This window comes from Coloeus monedula (assembly GCF_965178545.1).
Source record: "Coloeus monedula genome assembly, chromosome: 9".
Classification (NCBI taxonomy): Eukaryota; Metazoa; Chordata; class Aves; order Passeriformes; family Corvidae; genus Coloeus; species Coloeus monedula.
In genome coordinates, this window is record NC_138789.1 from 19,862,718 (window position 1) to 19,883,833 (window position 21,116).

A 21,116-nucleotide genomic window follows, 5' to 3' on the forward strand; every position below is an offset into this window, starting at 1 on the left:
AAAACATTCTGGAGAGCAGTGTTTGAAAGGAAGTTTCAGTTTGTTTCATTTCTTAGGATTCATTATGTGGTTTAGGCTTACCCAAACAAGATCAAGGAGCCAAATGAGTTCATATTGCTATCAAAGCAAATGTGACCTTTAAGGGTTTGAGCTTGTTTTGTTTAAATCAAAACAGACAAGGTAAATGAAAGGATTTTGTAGGTGGGGAACTGAGACAAAGGCAGGCTAAGTGATTCCACAGGCTTCCACAGGCTTCCACCCACAGTCTATAGGAAAGTCAATAAATTAAAATGAAATCTGTAAGTCTCTTAAGGTCACACAATCAAGGGCGCAACCAGCTCACAACCTCCGTTTGTGGAGGTGGCTTCAGGAGGATGTATGGAGGTTGAAAATATGGAAAGGAGACTGCTGTGTGAAGGAAGTAATGTACCTTTTGCATCTGGGAATTACTTTGGGGCTGGAGGTTGGGGAGGTGGAGGCATAGCAGGGAGAGGTGTCATTATGTCAGGGCTGTTGGACTGAGCATCAGTGGAAATGCCTCGACTCCCTAGTGGCGCATGACATGTGTGGAATTATGAAGCTCAACAGAGATGCTGGTATTTGCCAGAACAGTTTACACCTGTTTACTTTGCTCTTTGTTTTCAGGGGCAACCCCTTGCTGAGTAGCCACCAAAGACGAGTTTTCCCGATGGGTTAATGACTTTTAATTTTGCTGTTCCTTTTATCATTCCAACAACATCCCCCATCACAAAGCAGTGTGCTAGAGCCCTGCTGGCGTAAAAGATGTGGACAAATACTGATTTGTCATGCAGTCCACTGGAGAGTCCAGAGCACTTCCCCGTGCTTAGTATAGATGGGAAGTCTTCAGCAGCAGTAGGAAAATGTTGAATTATTAAATTATGTCTACAGCACTTCATATAATTTTTGCCCAAGTGATAGTACAGTGAGATAAGCCTGGTGTCGACAAGCAGACTTTTCCACCTTCAGAGTTTGGTTAACAGGCTGGCTATTTTGAAATTCAAGAAAAGTCCACTCTCTCAGGAAGAATTTAAATAGAAAATTAAATGGGTTTGCATATTGCTCTGCATGTCAGATTCTTTAGCTAGCCTTCAAAGTCTGCATGATCTAACCAAGCATGTGGAAGCAAGATACATATTTCTGAGTGCTATAATTGTTGTTATTGTGAAAAATTATTAAAGGTAAGCAGTTACCCCAAATGTTATTTTAATTCACTAAATATTCTGTGGATTAATAATACTGTATGTGGAATGGCTGAAATCATTTTTGGGTGGCTTCTCAGCTGGCTGCTTTCAGAGGCAATTCACTCTCTGGTGATCTTTCCTTCCTCAAGGAAAACTATTTAGACATGAGATGACTCCACAATTATATCTTGGCTAGAAATTACTGTGGCAGAAACTCTGTTTGCTCTTCCCATTCCTTTCTGATAAAGTGCCGTTAGTACATCCCTTGGCTCACTCTGTGAGATGTTTGTGGGCAGGGGTGTTGTGAGGGAACATAAGCTGCTACCACAGCCATTCTCTAAACATGAAGTTGGACGACAGCTCTGCTCTGGTGACAGAAAACATCAAAGCAACAAAACATGCTGTTTTATCTGATGGGGGTAACAATATCTCAGTTAATAAAATGGCTGTCATCCCTGTCTATTGTATAGATAAGGAAGCTGAGGACTTTGGGATGCTCTTTGTTGGTATGCCAAGTTGCAATTATCCTATGACAGAGCCCTTCTGGGCTATGATTGATGAAACATTTTGAGGGGGAAAGCACCTCAATAAGTGAATTTCATTGGATTTGATGATGACATTGCTTGCACAATGGCTGGCAAAAACAAAAACATTTTGAGTGGAACTAGGAAAATGTGGCCTTATTTAATCTGCCTGAGATGTCCTTGCCACATTCATTTATTTGTATTTTATGTTGGATGTAAACAAGTCTAATTCTGAAGTTCTTATGTTGACCTTTTCTGGCATTGAGATCAAAGTACTGTCTGCAATAAAGATGAGAAGACTTTAAAGACTTTGGTGGCTTGTCAGAGTAGGGTACGTTTAAACATAAAATATCACAACACAGCAGCCGTTGGCTAAAACAGGCACCAAATGAAGTTCTAAAGAAATTTGTTGCTCCTCAAAAAACCCATCGTTATCTTGCAGTTTAACGGCCTGAAAGTGGGGCCTGCTTAGAAAACAGTTTTTCCTTCTTGCCTGAGCCTTAACTCACAGCGTGACTCTGCCAGTTGTCTCTAGCAGCTGTAACATGGATGTCACCAGTTAAGAGGAAAAGCATGCCCTTTCTTTACTCAAATTCCTACCTAGATTTTAGGACTCCTCTGAACAATAGTCAGCCCTCTGTAAAATATCAGCCTTCCCAAAGCATGGCATGCTGTCCAATCCCCAGCATGCCCTTTTCCCTGGCTCCAGCTGTTCTGTATCCCAGATCTTTCAGTAAGTCTCTGGAAGAGGTCCTGGAGGTTAACTTTACAGTGGCTGATCTGGAGCCAAGGCAGCTGGTGTAAGAATTTGAACTCTAATACATTATTTTCTTATATAACAGCTTGACCATTTGAAAATAAATGTCTTTTTAAAAACTGCTTTTTGTGTCCATAGTCTGAATTTAGATTTGAGGTATAAACCTACTCCAAGTGAAATGTTTAATGCTTACAATAACATAAAATTTGCAAAAATTCCAAGCACCGAGAACCTTTCCCAACAAATTGAAACTGGCATTTTCAGTACTTTGACTGTGCTAGGACTTTTGGAGCAAAATTGAGGATATCCTATAGAACTGCCTGTGCTGGTGCATTCACATACGGGTGCAGAGGACCAAAGGCAATGACTTCTTTTGATGAATAAAACATTTGATAGATTATATAACAGTTTTCCTGGACTAAAAACAAAGTAACCATCTTTATTGCAGCTTGCAGCACTGTGCCACATTTCTAATAGATGGCCCAATTTTCAGGAATACTTAACATGCTGTAGAAATCTACCCAATGCTTCCACAAGTTCAGTCGATTCGGTAATTGAAATATTTATCTTGATTATTTTTGCTTGAACTTAGTTTTGGGCACTTACTTTAACGGGTTTATTTCAATATGTAAAGGGAAGGTTCTTTTTGTATTTTTGAGTGATTTTCTTGGCTAGCAAGTTTTTAGCCTCTCCAACTGAGAATTTTGCAGCTGCATAATACTCAAAGAACAATACTAGTGAAAGTTTCTGCAGTGCCTCCCTCTCGGATGGAACCTCAGCATGGCAGTCTGTGGAAATCTGTTGTGTTCTACACGCATTTATTCAGCACCTTATGACAATCCTCCTTTTGTGTCATCTTAGTATGTAAATTATACCCCTCACCTTACTCAGTGGCAGCAGTGTTTTCTCTGTGCTTTGTAACTGGGACTTTGTCTCCGAGTGTCTGCTGCGCTGACAGAGTGCAGCGCTGGATAAACCAAGTCAAGCGACAGCGAGCAGTGGTGTGGCTGTGCTGCGATGGCCTGGCTAACAGAGACTGGATTTCAGGGGCTAATTAACCTGGCTAGACAGTGGCATTACTGTAGCATCACTGCCTGCAGTAGGACACACCTCTGAGCTCTTGAAGCCCTTCAGTGTGGCATACAGCTTATCTCCTGTTGCCAAAAGATACACAGCATTTATGCAACACATTCACACCCTCCCGCCTGTCTGTATTCCCAGACATAAAATGCACATAATAACAATTTATGTGGGAGGTTGTATTATGGCAGACAAACTTAAAAGTGTTTTCATCTCTGACTTGTGCCACATTTCAACTTTATTCCATGGTATAAGTATTACTTCTGTCCAAACTAGATATGTTTTTAATGGAACATTGTATTTTTGCCTACTAAGTGTTTTGTTTCTTTGGGATAACAAAGTCCTTAACCCCTGTTTCTAAGAATAAAAACCTTCACTAGAAAATGACAAATTTATGCAGACAACAGTGATTATGAATAAACAGAATATTTCAACCTAGGATGTATTAACTAATGAAGAGTAGGGTTGTTGGTGTAGTCAGCAAGGGAAAAGCCACTTTAGATTGATTTAGGACGCTATGTACTCCCCTCACGCTCAAAATTCATTAAGAGACCTGAGTAGGTTAACTCATTCTGCTGTTTGACATGAAACCAAAGTTTTACAGAAAAAAGGGTCCAGAAAGAGCTACCCAGACTGTTTGGCACGCAGAGACTATGGGTTCCATCACTTCAAAGCTGTAAGTTTCAGGAGGGAGAGATGAAAGAGGAAATTTGGCCTTAAGACTAGTCTGGTTTTTGGAAGAGGTTGCTGCAGAAAGGAGGAGGGTTAGATGCTTTTCAAATTAACAAATTCCACTAAGATGATATTTGGCTAATATATGGTAAAACTATTATAATCATCCAAAAACCTGCAACCTTTCAACTGAGCCAAGCAGCACCACAGACCTAACTTCTGAGTTTTATAACCTCCCATTCCACTTGCATCATTACATTTAGCTTTAATTCACATCAGAAGATAAAAAAAGGGGAGGCAGTGGGGAGTACACAACATCAAAACCTGTATGATTTTATAGTGATCCCCTGGGGTCAGTCTCTGAGAATATCACTGTCAGTAGTTAAGAGGTTTTCACCATGGAGTTAAATACTTGCAGCATTGACAGTAGCTGGAAATACTTCAGTAGTTATTGTTGTAGTCGTTAGTCCAGCTGAAATAATGCTGGCATGTTTCCCCTCTGGGTAGAATTCCTCAGCCTAATTGTCTCCTCCTTGCCAGACCATATTTGATATCTTCAGGTTTGGAGACTGGATGTTTTCCAGCAATTAATGGCTTTTCTCTGTTATAGATTGAAATTATTTCCTTTTGTGATTTAGTCTATTATCCAGAAGTGAAGCTATTGAATTCCAGAACATTTAAATGGGATAACTCACAAAGAGGGCTAATATAAAAAGCACAGTCATCAAGCCACATGAAAGCTGTGTGGGACACTGTAGAAGATGGGTATTTCACATGTAATTTTTTACTTTAAAAATAAAATAAATAAATCCATTCTTTACTATTGCGGTATCTTCTTCTAATGACTTAACCTTAGTATTAGCTTAGAGCAGTATAGGTTCAAGTGTCTCATAGGGCAGGATTATTAGGTCACCTCATCTAACCTCCTGAAGTGTACTGGCAATCAAATTTCATTGAGATACTTCTGTCTTTAGTACTGTAACTTGGGTTTGACAAAAGTACATAGTGATCTCTGTGTCTCTGATGCCCAGACCAGACTCCTTAAGGTACTTTGTCCACTCAGAGCATAATTAGCCTGTGGTTTCAGAAATCAATGAACACTGTTCCACAATGGAAAAAAAAAAAATAGCTTCTGTAGTCGCTGTTTTATGGCCTTCCATGTTATTTGAGCTATTACTTCTCTCAAAGAAATTTTACCACATCTTTTATTGTATTTTTCTTTTTAGATCCAAAATGGAACATACTACACATCTCAAAAGCAAGAAATGTTTTTAATACTGTTTCAGATATGTTACAGGAAATTATCTGCAATAAATTTGTCCTTTGGAAAATAATGTAACACAAATGACACCTGGGCTTCATAAAGTACTACCTGTTTTTAAGCAGCAGATTCAAAAGCATAAAGAGGGACTTTTAGCTGAACACCGAGGAGCCCAGTTGTCCTTTCTACATGTCTAGCTGCCCTTGTTGCCCAAAGAAAGTCTTCATGCTACGGTTCTCGAATTAGGATTTAACAAAAACCTTCTCAGTAAAATTCAGTTCTTTTCTCTTCCGAAAATGTTGGTAAAATGGTAAATGTAAACTGACAGAGTTTATCTCCCCAGGACCAGGAAGGTAATCTGGAAATGTGAGATGCAGGAATTCATGTTCACCCCAACCTCCAGCTTTGTGTTTCACTTGATGGTAGATGGGCCATTGTTGAGGAAGCTAGAGAGATCTCTGCCTATGACTGATACCCTCGTGTAACTGTCCATAGGAGACATCCTTCTAGTAGCTTTTGGGATTTAGATGTGAACAGAGTAATCCTGATATGGTTATACTGTCTTTCTTTAAATGCATTTAACATCTGTTGCGTGCAGATCGGATAGATCACAAGATTTGGTGCATGGTAATGTACAACATCTTTGCAGCTACTGGAGAGCTATGTTCTCTACAAGAGTGTTTATGGTTCTGATGTATCATGCAAAAAATTGTGTCATACTGTTTATGTGTTTCAGAAAGTTCTGTAACAGAGTTTTGAGAAATTAGTGTTGGAAATAACAAGAACCAGGTGCATTGGTAATTTAACAACTTTGAGACTTATTTCGTTAATCCTAGTATACAGTGGCTGCTGGAGTATTGGACAGATATGTGTACACAGAATAAATAAACACACATTATTTATATGAACTGAAGAAAGATAATGTAATCAAGACTGCACTCGCACATTCTGATACATCGACTTTCATGGGTGGTGCTGATTCTATGCCATCATTATAGGAAATGGAAAATGCAATGGGAAATCTGCAAGAAATTAAAATGCAGAAATTGTCTGGCTGTAGTTTGTTTGGAGTTTGGTTGGATTTCTGGTTTTGTTTGTTAGTTCTTTTAATGCAGTTTTATTTGCAGTGCTGAAACAGAACTTCTACCTGGGCTTCCATTTAGTTCCACAGAGGGGGCATAGCTATATGCTAGCAAATCCCTCTTAGTAGGGGACTGCTGTGTGCTGCTCACTTTCCTTTAAGCAAAAATATTTTGATTGTGCATGTGCTGTTTTACTCTTCAGTTAAAAGATGATTTTCAGTGAAAACAAGCAAATTAGCAACAAAAATGAAAGCTAGATTGGAAATCATGTAATTTAATAACAGTGAAGTTTCTAAAACACTTCTGCTAGTAGTGTTCAGAAAAACATTGACACCTGCACACTGCCAGCAGTTCAAATCCAGCATATCCCCATTCAGCTGCATTTCACCTTGTGTTAGTTCCTTGTTTTTGAAGGAGAAAAACCTAGAAATTAATGACATGTCTCAATTGCATTCTGTCTAATCCTGAAGCAGCAAGCTTGACACAGGGTGTCTGCCAGGATGTTGAGGTTGGGTTCTGTAATTAGATCAGTGTGGGGTGAGGAAAGGAAGAGCAACGTGATCTTCATTCTTAACTTCTGCTCTTGGCAGGTTTTGCCCCTTTGCTCCTATAACAGCAAAGGTGTAGGTTAATGGGAGTCATTCCTTGGGCATTCATGTGTTTGAGGTCAGGCTCTTTTACAGAAACAGACTTTTCACACACACGAGCATGTTCACTTGCAAATAAATGCAGAAACAGTCCTGGTACTTCTGAGCCTGCCACAAGGAGCAATGGAGCAAGTCAGCTAGGGGAAAGCCTGCTTCAGAATTAGATATGAACCTGAGCTTGTCCTTCACTTCAAACACACCTGTCTGCCCACTCCAGGGAGGAATTCAGCAACCGGGTCTTAACTTCTGGCTCCCAAATATATAATATGAACCACCCCAAACAAATGACAGTCAAGGAATCCCATCAGCTCCAATTAAAAGTACCTTTAACAACTAGCTCTGTGCTTCAGCAGTTATTTCATGAATCATTGCAGAGCTCCACATACTTACTCATTTTTGTCCATCACTGTGTGCCACCTGTGCAATGAGCTCACACGCCTTGCAGTGTCACTGACATTAAATATTTGATATTGCCTTTGTGCTTTGCACTGGCTCCCAGGGCAGCACAGGTGCACCTGGGTTCTGCTTCCAGCCCCAGCTGCCTGGCACAGAGGGAACACAGTGCTGCTGCTTCCATATGACATTCCAGACCCCAGGATGTAGTTGTGTGTGACTGAAGGATGATAAGCCCATATCCTGACATAGAACAGCACCATTTCTTATCATAGCCTTTGCTGCATGTTTGTAGTGAGTTTGATAAAGCTCATCAGATAATGCTCGGTTTTCCCCTACCTCAGTCAAGCTGCATTGTCTCTCACTTACACCTTCTCCACATCTTGCTCACCCATACCATGATGGCCCCACTCTGGATTTCATATATAACATGTAAAGCGCTGATGCATTTCCTGGCTGTGTTTTCTGAATAAATATCTTCCTTTTCTTGTTTTGAAATTTAGGAAAGTGTTGCCTGGAAGCCTTTCTTCCCCCTTAATCAGACTGTTTCCTAAGCTGTTTTCCTTCTGTCTAATCTCTTGCATGGGACCAAAATGTTTAGATTTGAATGGCGACATCTCACTCATTCACATCCTGTCAGATGAGAGCATTGCGTTGTTTGAGTTCACAGTATAGCCAACCGGGAGCTGCATGTGACTGGTACTGAAATTTGGATGATTTTTTATCCACTCCTATTCACTACCTATTAGCTAATTTTCCAAATAATTCACCTAGTCACAACTTCTCACCTCAAAAGGCAGTCTTGGAACTCCAACAGACCATCTTCAGCCTGTTTTGGGGTTTTTTCCTGCCGTACTATCTCTGACATTACTCTGCTACAATCTCTCTCCTTCTTTAGCTTTGCATTTTAACAGCTCAGCTGGTAAATTAATGCCATGTTCTTGGGAGAAAGGCAGAAGGGGATCCTGGAGTGCTCCAGATACAGGGAGGTCATGGTCTGCTACCCTGAAAAGTGAGTGGAAGCTTCTCGTCTGTTGTGCCTGAACTGCCGCCTGGGCTGGGCTCTACACCCACACACTGACAGGCACCTGGGACTCTGCTCTCCACAGTCAAGGGTTGCCTGACCAGCTCTGAGGATTACCTGCCGCAGAAAGGGTGAATCTTCATCGCACTCCCAGGTCTTCCCCTCATGACCTGGTCAGGGAAGGGGTGTCAGTCAAATAATAAATCACTAATTTTTGGTTTAGGCACCCAAACTGATGCCCTCCACTTGCAGCACTGAAGCTTTCTTGCTGAGTTGCTGTTGGTCAAGGCAGCAATAAGGTCTCTTCTGGGACAGCGGTGGGGGGGTGTTGATGCACTGCACATAGACCTCTGTTCTCCAGAGGTGCAGGGGAGGCAGTGATGGGGAAAAGGTGGGACAAGAGCACTCAATATTTATTCCCTCCTTCAATTATTTATTCTCCACTTTTACTTTTGTTTCACTAATTTGAGCACCTTGTTCCTTTTTATTCTCAAATTCTTGCACATGCCTCTCTGGGTAAATGGTTCGTTGCCAGTCAAGGACTAGTAACTTTAATGATATATACCCCACCACAACCCCGTTCTTCACATATGAGTGATCACAAATTATATATTTCCTTTTTCTGATATTTCACAAGTGTTGAAAAGGCAGGACATTCTGTGTGGCTAAACAAATGACAATTTCATCACTGGCTCTTACCCGATAATAACTGCTGTTCATGTTTAATTTATAATGTCTGGAAATATCAGCAAGAGATGAGGGAAACAGTTTAGATAATATATTAACCTCTCTAAACCTTTTCAGTTCTCTGAAACTCAACCTGAGGGTGACTTTAATATGTAGGAAACTTTCCTTTCCTTCTTCTTTTAGACTGTTATGTCCTGTTCCTTAAACTGAGACCAAGAGAATTTTTCTTTTGTGAGGCCCTTTAGTTCCTCCAGACATGAAAGAAATGCTGATCTGAAATCATCTCTGCATATACAGATAGCCTGTGAAGAATGTGAGAGAGAGTATTTGTATGCTGTGCTAAGACTTTATAGGAGACCAGCTAATTGCAGAGCCACCAAGTTAAAACCAGTTAAAAATTCCTGCCAAGCTACAAAAACAGCCTGAGAAGGCATTGTGAAAAGCTCTTGAAGAGGGTAGGGAAATGTGAAATTTTAACAAAGCAGAGTTTGCAGTGGCAAGATTTCCTATGTAGCAACTGCATGGTTCCCTGCCCAGGTGTAGGACAAAGATGAATCAGGCCCATTATGAAAGCAATTCATATTTAAATGAGATTTCCAGCCCAGTTTCTACAGTCTCGAGTGGTTATTCTAAGCATCTGCTCTTTCATGCTGATTTAGACCAAGCTCGAATGCTGAATCTTTGGAGAATCATAAACAAATTGTGTTAAATTGCCATTAACAGAAACAAATCACAAGAAAGGAAAGGCAAGGTTGTTAATGGTATCGCTGTTCTTAGCTCAGGCTTTGATGGCAGTAGATGCAGTCCTGCAGCACAGAAATAATGTATGTAAGATCACCCACTGCTCTGAGACCTCCAGACAAGCTAAGCACAGCAGGGTGAGTAGCATTGGAATTTGTTTTACAGGAAGCCTTTCATTTCCTTGCTTTTGAGGGGTTAAGTGAGGCACTTCAAGCCCTGCTTTCCCATGAGGGTTACACTAGGGAAGGGTAGTTTTCGTTTCCCCAGGGGCTCCATAGCAGCTCTAGCAGCAGAGGCTACTGTCAGAAGAGAACAGCCGGATGCAATGAATCAATGTATTCCCCAGCCGCCCCGGCTGCATTTCCTTCCTACCCACTGCTGCCCACCTCTAAGACTGCTCTGTCCGAGAAATAAAGTGTCCATCTTGACAGATGGGTATGCCCCAGAGGCCTCCAACTTTGGTTTCCACAGACAGGCCTGGATTGGGGCAAAATTCACTGTTGATATTTTAATTGCATTAACTTTATTTCATACGGGGAATGCACTAAATAGGATGTGCATATATTACACACAGTGTAGGGTAAGAGATGCTTGTAGTCCTTAGTAACATCAGGCTTCATTAAACTTATGAAAATCACACTATTAGGCCTATGCTTGTTCCAGTGTGCTTTCGGGAAAAGTTAGGTTATCAAATTCAAGCTCTGGTTAGGAGTCCTTAATTCAATAAAATTCTTCTATTCTCTTCACTTCTACAAAAATCTCATTTTGCACGGATTGGGGAGGACTGAAAGTGCACAAATCATTCTGTTTAACTTTGGGGACTTCCACCTCGTTTGTTTGTTACTTGAAGTGAAGGGAGGAACAATTTATTTCAAAATTTGTAAGGAAAACAAGAAAAACTTCTGTGTGTTTGTGAATCAATATGACACCCCAAAACTAGCTCTTCATATTATATGTCATCATAATATCAAAAGTCTATCACGGAGATGTGCCATGAAAATGCAATGAAATTAGTGCAATGAAAGTCTTTCATAGCTGTTTGATAAATCCACTACCATAAGACTTTTCCTTGTGACATTTTTCATGTAAAATACACAAACAGCATTACAAAAATCTTCTATCCAAAACTGATAACTCAAAGAACTTTCCAGTTCTTGTCACAAAAATAACAAATTTTGTAATTTTGTAGCTCTTTTCCAATTGTAGTTTATAATTTCATAACCACACATTATTAAAATACCATAAATGACACGGTAAATCTTGCACTTTAATAGGGATACGGAATACAACAAAAGAAATGTTCCAGGTTGGTTTTTTTCCCCATATAGTCTTATCAGATTCCTCTATCTTCCAACTGCATCATGGCCCTAAAGTCCACAAATCATTCTTCCTGTCTGTGTTGTGTTTTAAAGTTTCTAAAAGAATTAAATTCTCTCTATACAAAAATGTACTCATATTAATGAGCACAAGTGTTTTAATACAGTATTATCTCAAATCAAGCTCAAATTATTTGCTCAAATCAAAATGGAGCTCTACTGGGGTATATGTTTTCCACTTTTTTTCTTTTTTTTTTTGCGTTTGAAAATCCTTAATACATTCTCAAGAGACTAGTAGAGGTATGATTACATGTGGCTTCTAGTTGATTCTATCTAACCATAATGACATTTATGTACAGTAAAATACATGCTAGCTGTAATTTTAAGGTAAAAATGGAAAATGGATTTTATTATACTGTACCATATAAACACCCTACCAGTATTCAGGTACACATTCCTATATCCTCCACATATCTTTGAGTTACTTAACACAAATTTCCTTGGAAATTATTTATAACCTTCCTTACATTTTGATTGGTAATGATGAGATTTTAGAGCAAACCAAATCATAGAACTGCTGTGTAAAAAATAACTAACCGAAAATGGAAGGCAACCCAAAAAAAACAACCAAGCCTACCATCCCAAACAACCTGCTCCCCACTGGCATTTCTCAAGATAGTGAAGCTGTTCAGGAAATGCCTTGTGTATCAAGGAGTCTTGAATGTAGCATTACTATTAAGCCATGATAATTAACCTTGTCATTTGGCCAGTCCTGTCTCTAAAGTCTCCAAATTTTTCATAATTTACTAGAGACAAAATTCTTTAAAGAAATGTTTATTCCCAACATAGTGCCTGCAGTGTTCAATGAGTATCTATGCAGCATTGAACGCACATGCTGTAATTAAATTAGGTAGCAACAAAGCAGGTGGATTATATGAGTGCTGTCATTTAAAGTATCCTTTCTGCATAGGCAGAAAATTTTGTTAAAAAAACAACATTTTTTCATCTATAAATCCCTTTTTTTTTTCCTGACATCCTTTAAATCACAAATTCAATGATATTATAAATCATGTAAAATTTGGAATATTACTTTAAGCCCCTGGGCTTCTCATTGGAGTGCTGTCTGAACAAAAAATTCAGGTTGTTTACACAGAGAACTCGATAATATTTTTGCCATCATTTTTTATCTTGTAGGCTATTTTGTGTAAAAAAATACATTTAGATAAACTGTACATGAAAATCCTTTCTGTTTTTTTCAAACCTCTTCTCTTGCCTTTCTCATTAACCTAGTAGTTTTCCATAGCCTACTTACGTCAGTAACTTTTTCATCATTAATTTCAATGGAAGCAGGATGTGGTCCAGTAAATTATCCCCCAGCATGGTCTGCTCAGTATTACATTAGACCATGGGAATAGTGAAAAGAAATTCCATATGAATTTAACCCTTTAAAATATTCATTCTTGTGTTTCCAATGTAAGTTACTGCTGCTTTTCAATGTTCAAAATTTTTCTCTAATGATCTGAAAGATCCCTCAATAAGCAAGCTCACTAAGGCCATATAGTCACCGTTAAATCCCTTGCAGACATCATAAATATTGAGGAAAAACACTAATAATCCAGTGAAGTTATTTTAGCATAATTGTAGAGAATTTATTGATAACCACTGTATGAGTCATTTTGATATTGTTTATAAATCCTTTGGACCACCTGAAAAAGGTAATATTGTTGGATATCGAGGACTATAGCTGAACTCCTAGAAAAAAAATCCCAAAGTTCTTTCGTGTAGCCTTTAGACTCCTTAGCTCTGTTATTCCTCTGCCTTTAATCAAGTCGTGCCATCATCAGTGACCTTCTACTTCTCATCTTCCAAGACTACCATCCCATGAGCTTTCCAAAGTCAACACATACTCTTTTCTAGAATCTGTAATATTTTCCCAAGACCAAATTTACTTTACAACTATAATAGGGTAGTCCACTCTTTTTTTGTTGTCATTAAATGCTAGAGTCTGGGAGCAAATTTGGGTTACAAAGGAGTCAGACACACACAAATTACATTAGAAGTGGACCTTGTTATCAAGATTTGATAAGTTTTCTGGGACCTGGTCTCTGCGATGCTACGTGACAAACCAGATTTTTCATATTCTCATGCTTTTGAACTTGGATCAACACCACACTTTTTCCTCCCTATCATAATTCCACTTAGGCTAATTAGGTTTTACTTTGGCATTCTTTAAGATCCAAAGCATACACATTCTCTGCTGTATTCTCATGAATACCAAAGCTGTAGAATAAATATTGTTGACGTGTGTTGGCAAAGTGCTTTTATACTTGGATTCCTCATTAAATTACATTAAATTTTAGTTTTAATGAGCATAATCCATTTTATAGTGTTGACCCAAATTCCCCTGAGGAAAAATGCAGCTCTGAATTGATATTTGCATGTTTGAGTCAACTGAGTCACATTCAAAATCATGTCAGAATTTAAATCTAAAAATATATCCTGTTCAAGTTATGCTGGGGGTTGTGACTCAGTTATATTCTAGAAATGTATTCCTACAAGGCTTTATGGCTCTTGCTGTACTTTAATCTTGTCACTGCCCCAGCTTACGTGACACTTTCCTTATCTGCACCCTATCTCTGTAAACAGCTTATGAGAACACTGGCCATCAGGAAGCAGGAGCACCTTTCTAAAGCTCATCCTTGGCTGTCTTTTCTGAAATCATATTTCTTCTCCCTGTCATGCTCCTTAATCATTTCTCTTCTGCAATAAATTGTTATTTCTCTCCCTGTTAGAATTCTTTCCTGTCATTCATCATGTTAGGAGTACATTTTGCTTGAGAACAGGAACAAAATCCCAGTACACTTCAGGAAGTCTTTAACTCTTTTCCCTTCTCATGATGCAGAAAATGGAGAATTCCACTCAGAGAGTCTCCTTCTTTGGGAGACTTTCATTGATTTCTTTGTTTCAAAGTTTTGAGGTACTTTAAAAGAAATTGGCTATTGGAAAGATGGATTTATCAGTATTGTGAGTTTCTCTCAGTTTGATAAGTAGTGTGCCTGGATAAGAAAGCTTTTGAAATTTTTTTCAAGTTTGGTCTGAAATTTATTATTTAATAAACAACAGAAACCTTGAAGATTTTGAAGAGGAAATGGTTTTATTGAGTCATTGCAGGACATCAACTGTGCAGTTCAAAGCATGAGCTTATGATTTTGTTTGACCTTTGATTAAGACAGCTGGATCCCCATACCCATAATGACAGCACATGCTGAGGCTCTGCAGAGATTACATAGTCTCAAACTTGTGTATGTCATTCCTTTTCACTGTATCATTGGAGGCCTGGGATTAGCCCTGCAAAATTGTTTGTGTGAATTTCCAGGTACAAAAATGATGACTTGCAGAGCAATTGCTGAGAAGTAAGGCTCAAGACATGAATCTTTCTCATCTCTTTGTCAAGATCTTTGAGATAACTAAGAAAAAACAATATGCTTGAAGACTCAGGCCAGTCATTAGGATGAATTTGCAAATTTTTTTTCCCAGTAATGCTGAGAAATACCACATTATGTCTTTAAAAACAGGCCATAAAAATTGTGCATTTAGCTATAGTGGTTCTGCTTTGATGTTAGAGAATCAAAGGGGTGATGTCTTTATATCCTTTTGACCTCCTTTTTTTATAATTTTGAAATCCCAGACACATCCTCAGAGTGACTTTCCACCTGTAGATTTTTGGATAGGAAAACACTGTTATTTATTACAACCATGGCAGAACAAGAACATGCGTTTGTCTCAGTCCTTTATTCCAAGTGTATATCCAATTAAACCATTCATTTCAGTATCCCACTGATTCTCTCACTTGTTGATTCACACAGGATGAGGACAGAGTGCTGCTGAACACCTGATTACATCCTTGGCAATGGGAAAACTATATGGACAAACACCAAGAGTGCCAGCTCAGCATTCCAAACTTATACAAGTGAAATACCAGAGCCAAATTAAGCTTATACGATACTGTTTTCTTCAATTGTCAAATGTAAATATATTTCTCCATAATTTATGTCTTGGCAGATGATAATGAGTGTGAAAATGCTACTCAGCCTTGTGGAGAGCATGCCAATTGCACAAACACAGAGGGAAGTTATTACTGCACGTGTATGCCTGGTTTCAAACCCAGCAATGGTCAACAAATTTTTGTTCCTAATGATGGAACCTCCTGCGTGGGTAAGTTATTACTGTCTGCCAGATATCTTTACATTGTCACTCTTTTCCTATTTCTTCTCTTAATTATAGAAATCTAGCAAAATGCATTCATAATTGTGAAGTTTGGAGTCTGGGTATAAAATTCCTACAATTTGGACTGAACAAGCTTACTTAATGTTCCAGCTCAGGCCCACACTTCTCCCTGACAACAGAGCAGCTGCCATTGCTTTCAGTAACACTTCAGCCTTGACTCTGCTTGCAATACATTTAAACCCACATGTCACAGATTTACACAATAAATATATATTTAAGGCAACATTGGAAATCACCAATTCACCCACTTATGCCACTGTTTCACTGATCTGTGAGCAAGGTGGTGATAGTCTCAAAAAAAAAAATGACAAAATAGTCTGCATTCAGATCTGGATCAACAAAATTCTCTTTACATTTGACCTAGTATACTTCAAATATCTTTTGTTTTGAAACTTGGTTGGGATATTTTGGTAATTTTTCAAGTCTTATTAAAAACAATGAGCAAGATCAGTGGTTCTCCTACCCCCCGTGCCATTCATCAGCCTCTGTTTCTGAACATGTTCAAGATTACAGGGGAGGAAATCTCTCTGGAAAAATGTTATTTGTGAACAACCATGCAATCCTTTAGGATTTCTTCTGAATGGAAGAACTTTAACTATTTCTCTTTTTTTCAAACTCCTGGTAATTTTCTCTGTATGTTGCAAAAGTCCTCAGGGAATGGGAAAATGAGAAATAAATCTATTGCCCCCTACACCTTTATGCTGACTGTGTCTCATTCTAGGTATGTCTCCTGTGAGTCTGTGAGTGCTGACAACCTCTCTTCTTACTGCTCTTAATATCAGCAGAGTGGTTGCATATTAAGCCAGAAAGTGATCTAATCGACATTTCTTGCCCATTGCTCACATCCATCTAAAAGTGCTCTGCTTTATCCAGCTGCTATGAATCATTCTTAAATTAGCTGGGATGGAGACAGTTAGCACATTGAGCTGTAAATATTCACACCATTTCTGCTCCAGGTTTTGATTTTTACGTTATGATATTTCCTCAGCTTCAGAAGTTTGTCTTCAAAGTTATTTCTCTGACTGGTTTTGTGTCACTTTAACTTCTTATCATTAGCTTGATAATTTCTCTTTTTTTCCCTCTTTACTGGGCATATTGATCTTTTTTTATCCTCTACTAGGGTTTAGTTTAGTACTTCTTTTTGAAAATCCACATGGAGGAGCCAAGAGCTTTCAAAACTCACACTGAAATAAAAAAATTACCTGTGGGCACCTTTTCTCATTAAACAAGTGTACCAATTACTTTACCAAGATGTGAGTCCTAAAGACAACCTTTTGATCCACAATTAATTTTTGGCTTTATCCATCGGGGAAACTATAATAGGGTATTTTGTACCCAATGGACCTGCTGCTGTGGATAGCAGATATGACTTGCACAAAAGCAGCTGAGAGTTGTGTATTCAGGGTGACAGCTGAAGCAAATGCCAACATTTCTTCATAAATACAGTGCAAGTTGTTTAGTACAAATCACAGAACAGAACTACCAGGCACCCATCCTACACAAGTTTATAGGACCCCACAATTTATTTTCAGATTCTGCAAAGTCTTAAATCTTCTTTTTAATGTATGTATCTATGTACATCGCAGTAACTTTAAAAAAACAATGTTTGAATTTTGGAGAGTATGCCATTATGAACCCTCTTTGTTTATTCCCTCAAACCTATCTGGATTTTCCAGTAGTGCAAGTGTGAAACACAACTCTGTGTGTGAGAGTCCCTTTCAAAGACCATGCACATACATGCATGTTCTCTTTTTGGAAACTACAGTAAGCTCCCAAGTAAAAAGTGATAATGTTCCTCAAGGCAGTAGATTAAAAGAAAGCTTGGGACAATGGCTTTGAGAAAGGTTGGTTCACCCTTAATCCAGTCAGAATGCTGAGTTTTGAGTTGAGGGTCAAAAGTATTTCACGCATGTTATCAGGTAGAATTGGTGAAGAGATGACAAAGAAACATGCAGACAGAGAAGGAACTGGAGGGAAGGAAGGGAAAAAGAGGAGAATAGAAGGATAAAGGAAATGGAGAAGAAAAAATAGGAGTGCAGAAATGTTACATTTCTGAAGACATTTTTCTGCTCTCCTGAAAGCGAGTTATTAAAATCTATTGTTTGATTTGTGTAAAAGCCATACTTTTCCCTAGACTTCACATTTTATTGAATGTTCAGCTGCAGATAAAAAACTGAAATATAAACCTACTTTTTTCACCCCAGTCAACAGAGTAAAAACGTGAAAATGGCCATCTGTGAAATGAAAGTGACATCCACGCCACTCTGCCTTTTCTGGGAACATGCTATTAGTTCTCTTCAGGTATTTCTGAGAGCACTGGGAAGGCACCCATTCTCCATCTCATCCTTTGCTGTGACAAGGGAGCTGTACAGTGGATGGAATCTGGCGTTGGGCCACATTGCTAACTTTTCTTTTACCTTTGCCATTCATAGCTTTTTTCATTTCTACTTTGTGTGTGCTGCTGCCTTCCACAGTATGGAGACACGGGGAGGGAACATCTAGTCCTTTGCAATTGGACTTTTCAATCACTTGCAAGCTACTAATAAGCAGAAGGTATAATGTAGACATCAAGCTGTCTTGACTGGCTGGTGAAGAATCAAAGCGATGTAGGTACAATCCTGTAATTGGCAAGACTGAACATAATAACTGTTCTCAGTACTTTTAATTTAATTGGAATTTCCTTGCCTGCTGCAGTAAATGAGGAGTGACAAAGCACAGAAATAAAATAAAAGGTTATAAATCTATTTTCACACTAGCCTAAATGGTGTTGTACATACTATTTTTCTGATTGCACCTTTTATAAAAGCATCAAAGTTCAGCTCCAGGATTTGTTTTGAATATTTACTGAAGGGCCAGAGATTTTTTTACAGAGGCATGGCAAATGCTCATCTGTTTAAAAAGCTGCTGTTCCTCAACCTTTGCTCAGGAATGCTGTCTGTGAAGACTGCTCACACAAGCCTTGGCACCCCACTCCTGTTCCCACAGCACATCCAGGAGGAGAGTTTGGGACCTCGCCCCAAAGCTCCACTAAAATTGGATTGCTGAAAGCACTAGCAAGCTGTTGTCCATGTGTGGTCCAACAATTGCATATTTGGTTAAAAAGGCATAGCTACAAAATATAAAGAAACAAAAGCCTACAGCTACTGCACACAGCATTTCAAAGCAGGAACTTAAAAGCTGCATTCTTGCAACTGCCACAAACTGTTGGCTGCCCCTGAAAATCTCATTGATTTAAAAGGGATAGGAAGCTGATTAGTACCTTGCAAGATCAGGCATATTGCCTTTTAATTTTGTTATCCAGGAGTTGTTTTTTCTTCTGGAAACAGTAAATTAAATAGGCGTGATATGGACTCATTCCATACGGACAACTCAACTGCAGAAAATCTATTTGCATATACTCAACAGGGTGTCTCTATCAGACTTTAAATAGCAGTTCTGCTGCCAGAGATGTGCCAAAATACTTGAATTTCTGCTGTTGTTTTGGATAATCCTGTCTTCTCATTAAAATCTCCATTACACTTAATGTCTGATATAATTACAAAAGGAATTTGCATGACTGCCCAATAATAACAAAGGAATGATTTACTGATCTAGAAGTCTATGATAAGAAAAATGGCATTACAATTTTGAAATACTTGTATCAGTAAACCATATGGAAACCTGATACCTAGTAACAGTATTCTGAAAAGCATTCAAATATTTTTTTTTTTGTTTATAGGTTATTGTAAGTTTTGTCAAAGACTGTTGTCAGTTCCTGGTGGTTTAGCACTCCATACACGATGAATGGCTTGTTCAGATGTACATGTCTTCCATGTAGTTGACAAGGCCAAAGAAATCTTTGGTCTAAGGGTGATGTGTTTTCTTGTTAGACAAACTGGCTTTGTCATGATTTTCACCCTTGCCACTTCAATTCATTCAAAGTCTCTCATACAGAGTCACACAACAAGGCACTGACAGACACCCACTTGTTTCAAACAGCTTTATAATTTACTGATGTGAGAGGTTATTTAAATGCCAAGAGTAAGAACTTTAGCCTTATTTCTTTAAATGACAGCATTTAATTATGAGGTATCCTGTGTGCAGCACTACATCACACTATTTTCCTTCCCTTTTGCCAGGTTGGTTCATGTATAAGGTGGTTAGCTCCGTGACTATGAATACTGAGGTCACAGAAACCATACAAATACCGATAATGCAGAACTCAGTTCCTTAAAGAGAAACATTTGGGTCATTAAATATGGAAATAAACTATTGCCCTAATGCAGACAATCATAATTTAACCTTCTGCTTTAAACTTCCATGCTGGCACCAAGCCATTCAAACACATTGCTTTCTTGGTGGCTCTTCCTGCAGAACAGCGATGGTTGTGCTGGGGAAGGCAAATGCACCTCCAGCCCCACATCTCCTTCCTGTCTGTGTAGGAGTCTGAACAGCTTTTCTGTGGGAGCTTTTGAACCTCAGGCTTAAAACACAGCCTATCAGAGCTGATGGCTCATTGAGAAAAATAGATATATGAGTGAGGTGGGACTTCAGCCTTGAATCCCAGGGAGACCTCTGTCCAAATAGACACATGGCCCCCCAGGTATCCTTCAGGTATTTTTTTGAGTTCCCTCGATATATCCATATACATGCAGTATATCTTTCCATTTTTTAATAATGACCTTATTTCACAGGCATTATTGATCCTTTTTGTGCTCCTTTTTGAACAGCACCAAGATTCTTGTATCAAAAGCAGAGTGCAAAACTAGTTCCTATATGCTAATAGCATATTTCCAGCCACCCCATATCTGCTTTCTGTTTGTTCTTAACACCCATCTGGCTGAGAGGAGGCTTCCTATCAATTCAGATAGCTCTTCTTGTCCACTGATCAATTAATCACTGTTCTTTTTTCCACCAATTTCTTTCCAAAATTAAGCATCATACCAGTTCTTGACAGGAGTTGTCATCCTCTCTCCTCCATTCCCTCTGCTATCTTTCCTTTCTTTCAGGTTGGTTCTCAGGCTGTTTCTTTAAACCTGCTCATGTACCACTTCATTTTTCAGATACGCCTGTCCCAAAGCTGTTCACTTTTTTCTCCTTTCCAGCACTTCACAGTCCATTACTTCATCCTCAAGAATTATTTGGTATACTTCCAAGTTTGCTTTCTCCACTGAGTTATTTGATCTTTATCCTTAGCCAACCAAATAATGCAAAATAATCTGTATTTTAGCCAGGGAGCTAGTACCCAGCTCTCCTAAATTAATCAATTCATGGATTCCCTTACAGGAACTCATTGGTTTTACTTTTGGACTGTGCCCCACCCAGTTACTGAACTTGTCTACCTAAGGGCAATTTATTTAGAAGCACAAAAGACATTTTAGGCAAATGTAATTTAAATGTGGATTTAAAAAAAAAGGTTATGCCAAGCACTTTAAAGGGCACAGAGTTTAATTCTTAGATTAAC

The 21,116-nt window shown here is 38.8% G+C and overlaps 1 protein-coding gene across 1 annotated transcript in view; it reads left to right on the forward strand.

Moving 5' to 3' along the window:
* Nucleotides 1-21,116, forward strand: part of ADGRL4 (adhesion G protein-coupled receptor L4) — a 73,484-nt gene that overhangs the window by 22,196 nt on the left and 30,172 nt on the right. The window contains exon 3 of the mRNA XM_082286936.1: nt 15,449-15,601. Coding sequence (XP_082143062.1) covers nt 15,449-15,601 — 153 coding nt within the window. The remainder of the gene's footprint in view (nt 1-15,448; nt 15,602-21,116) is intronic.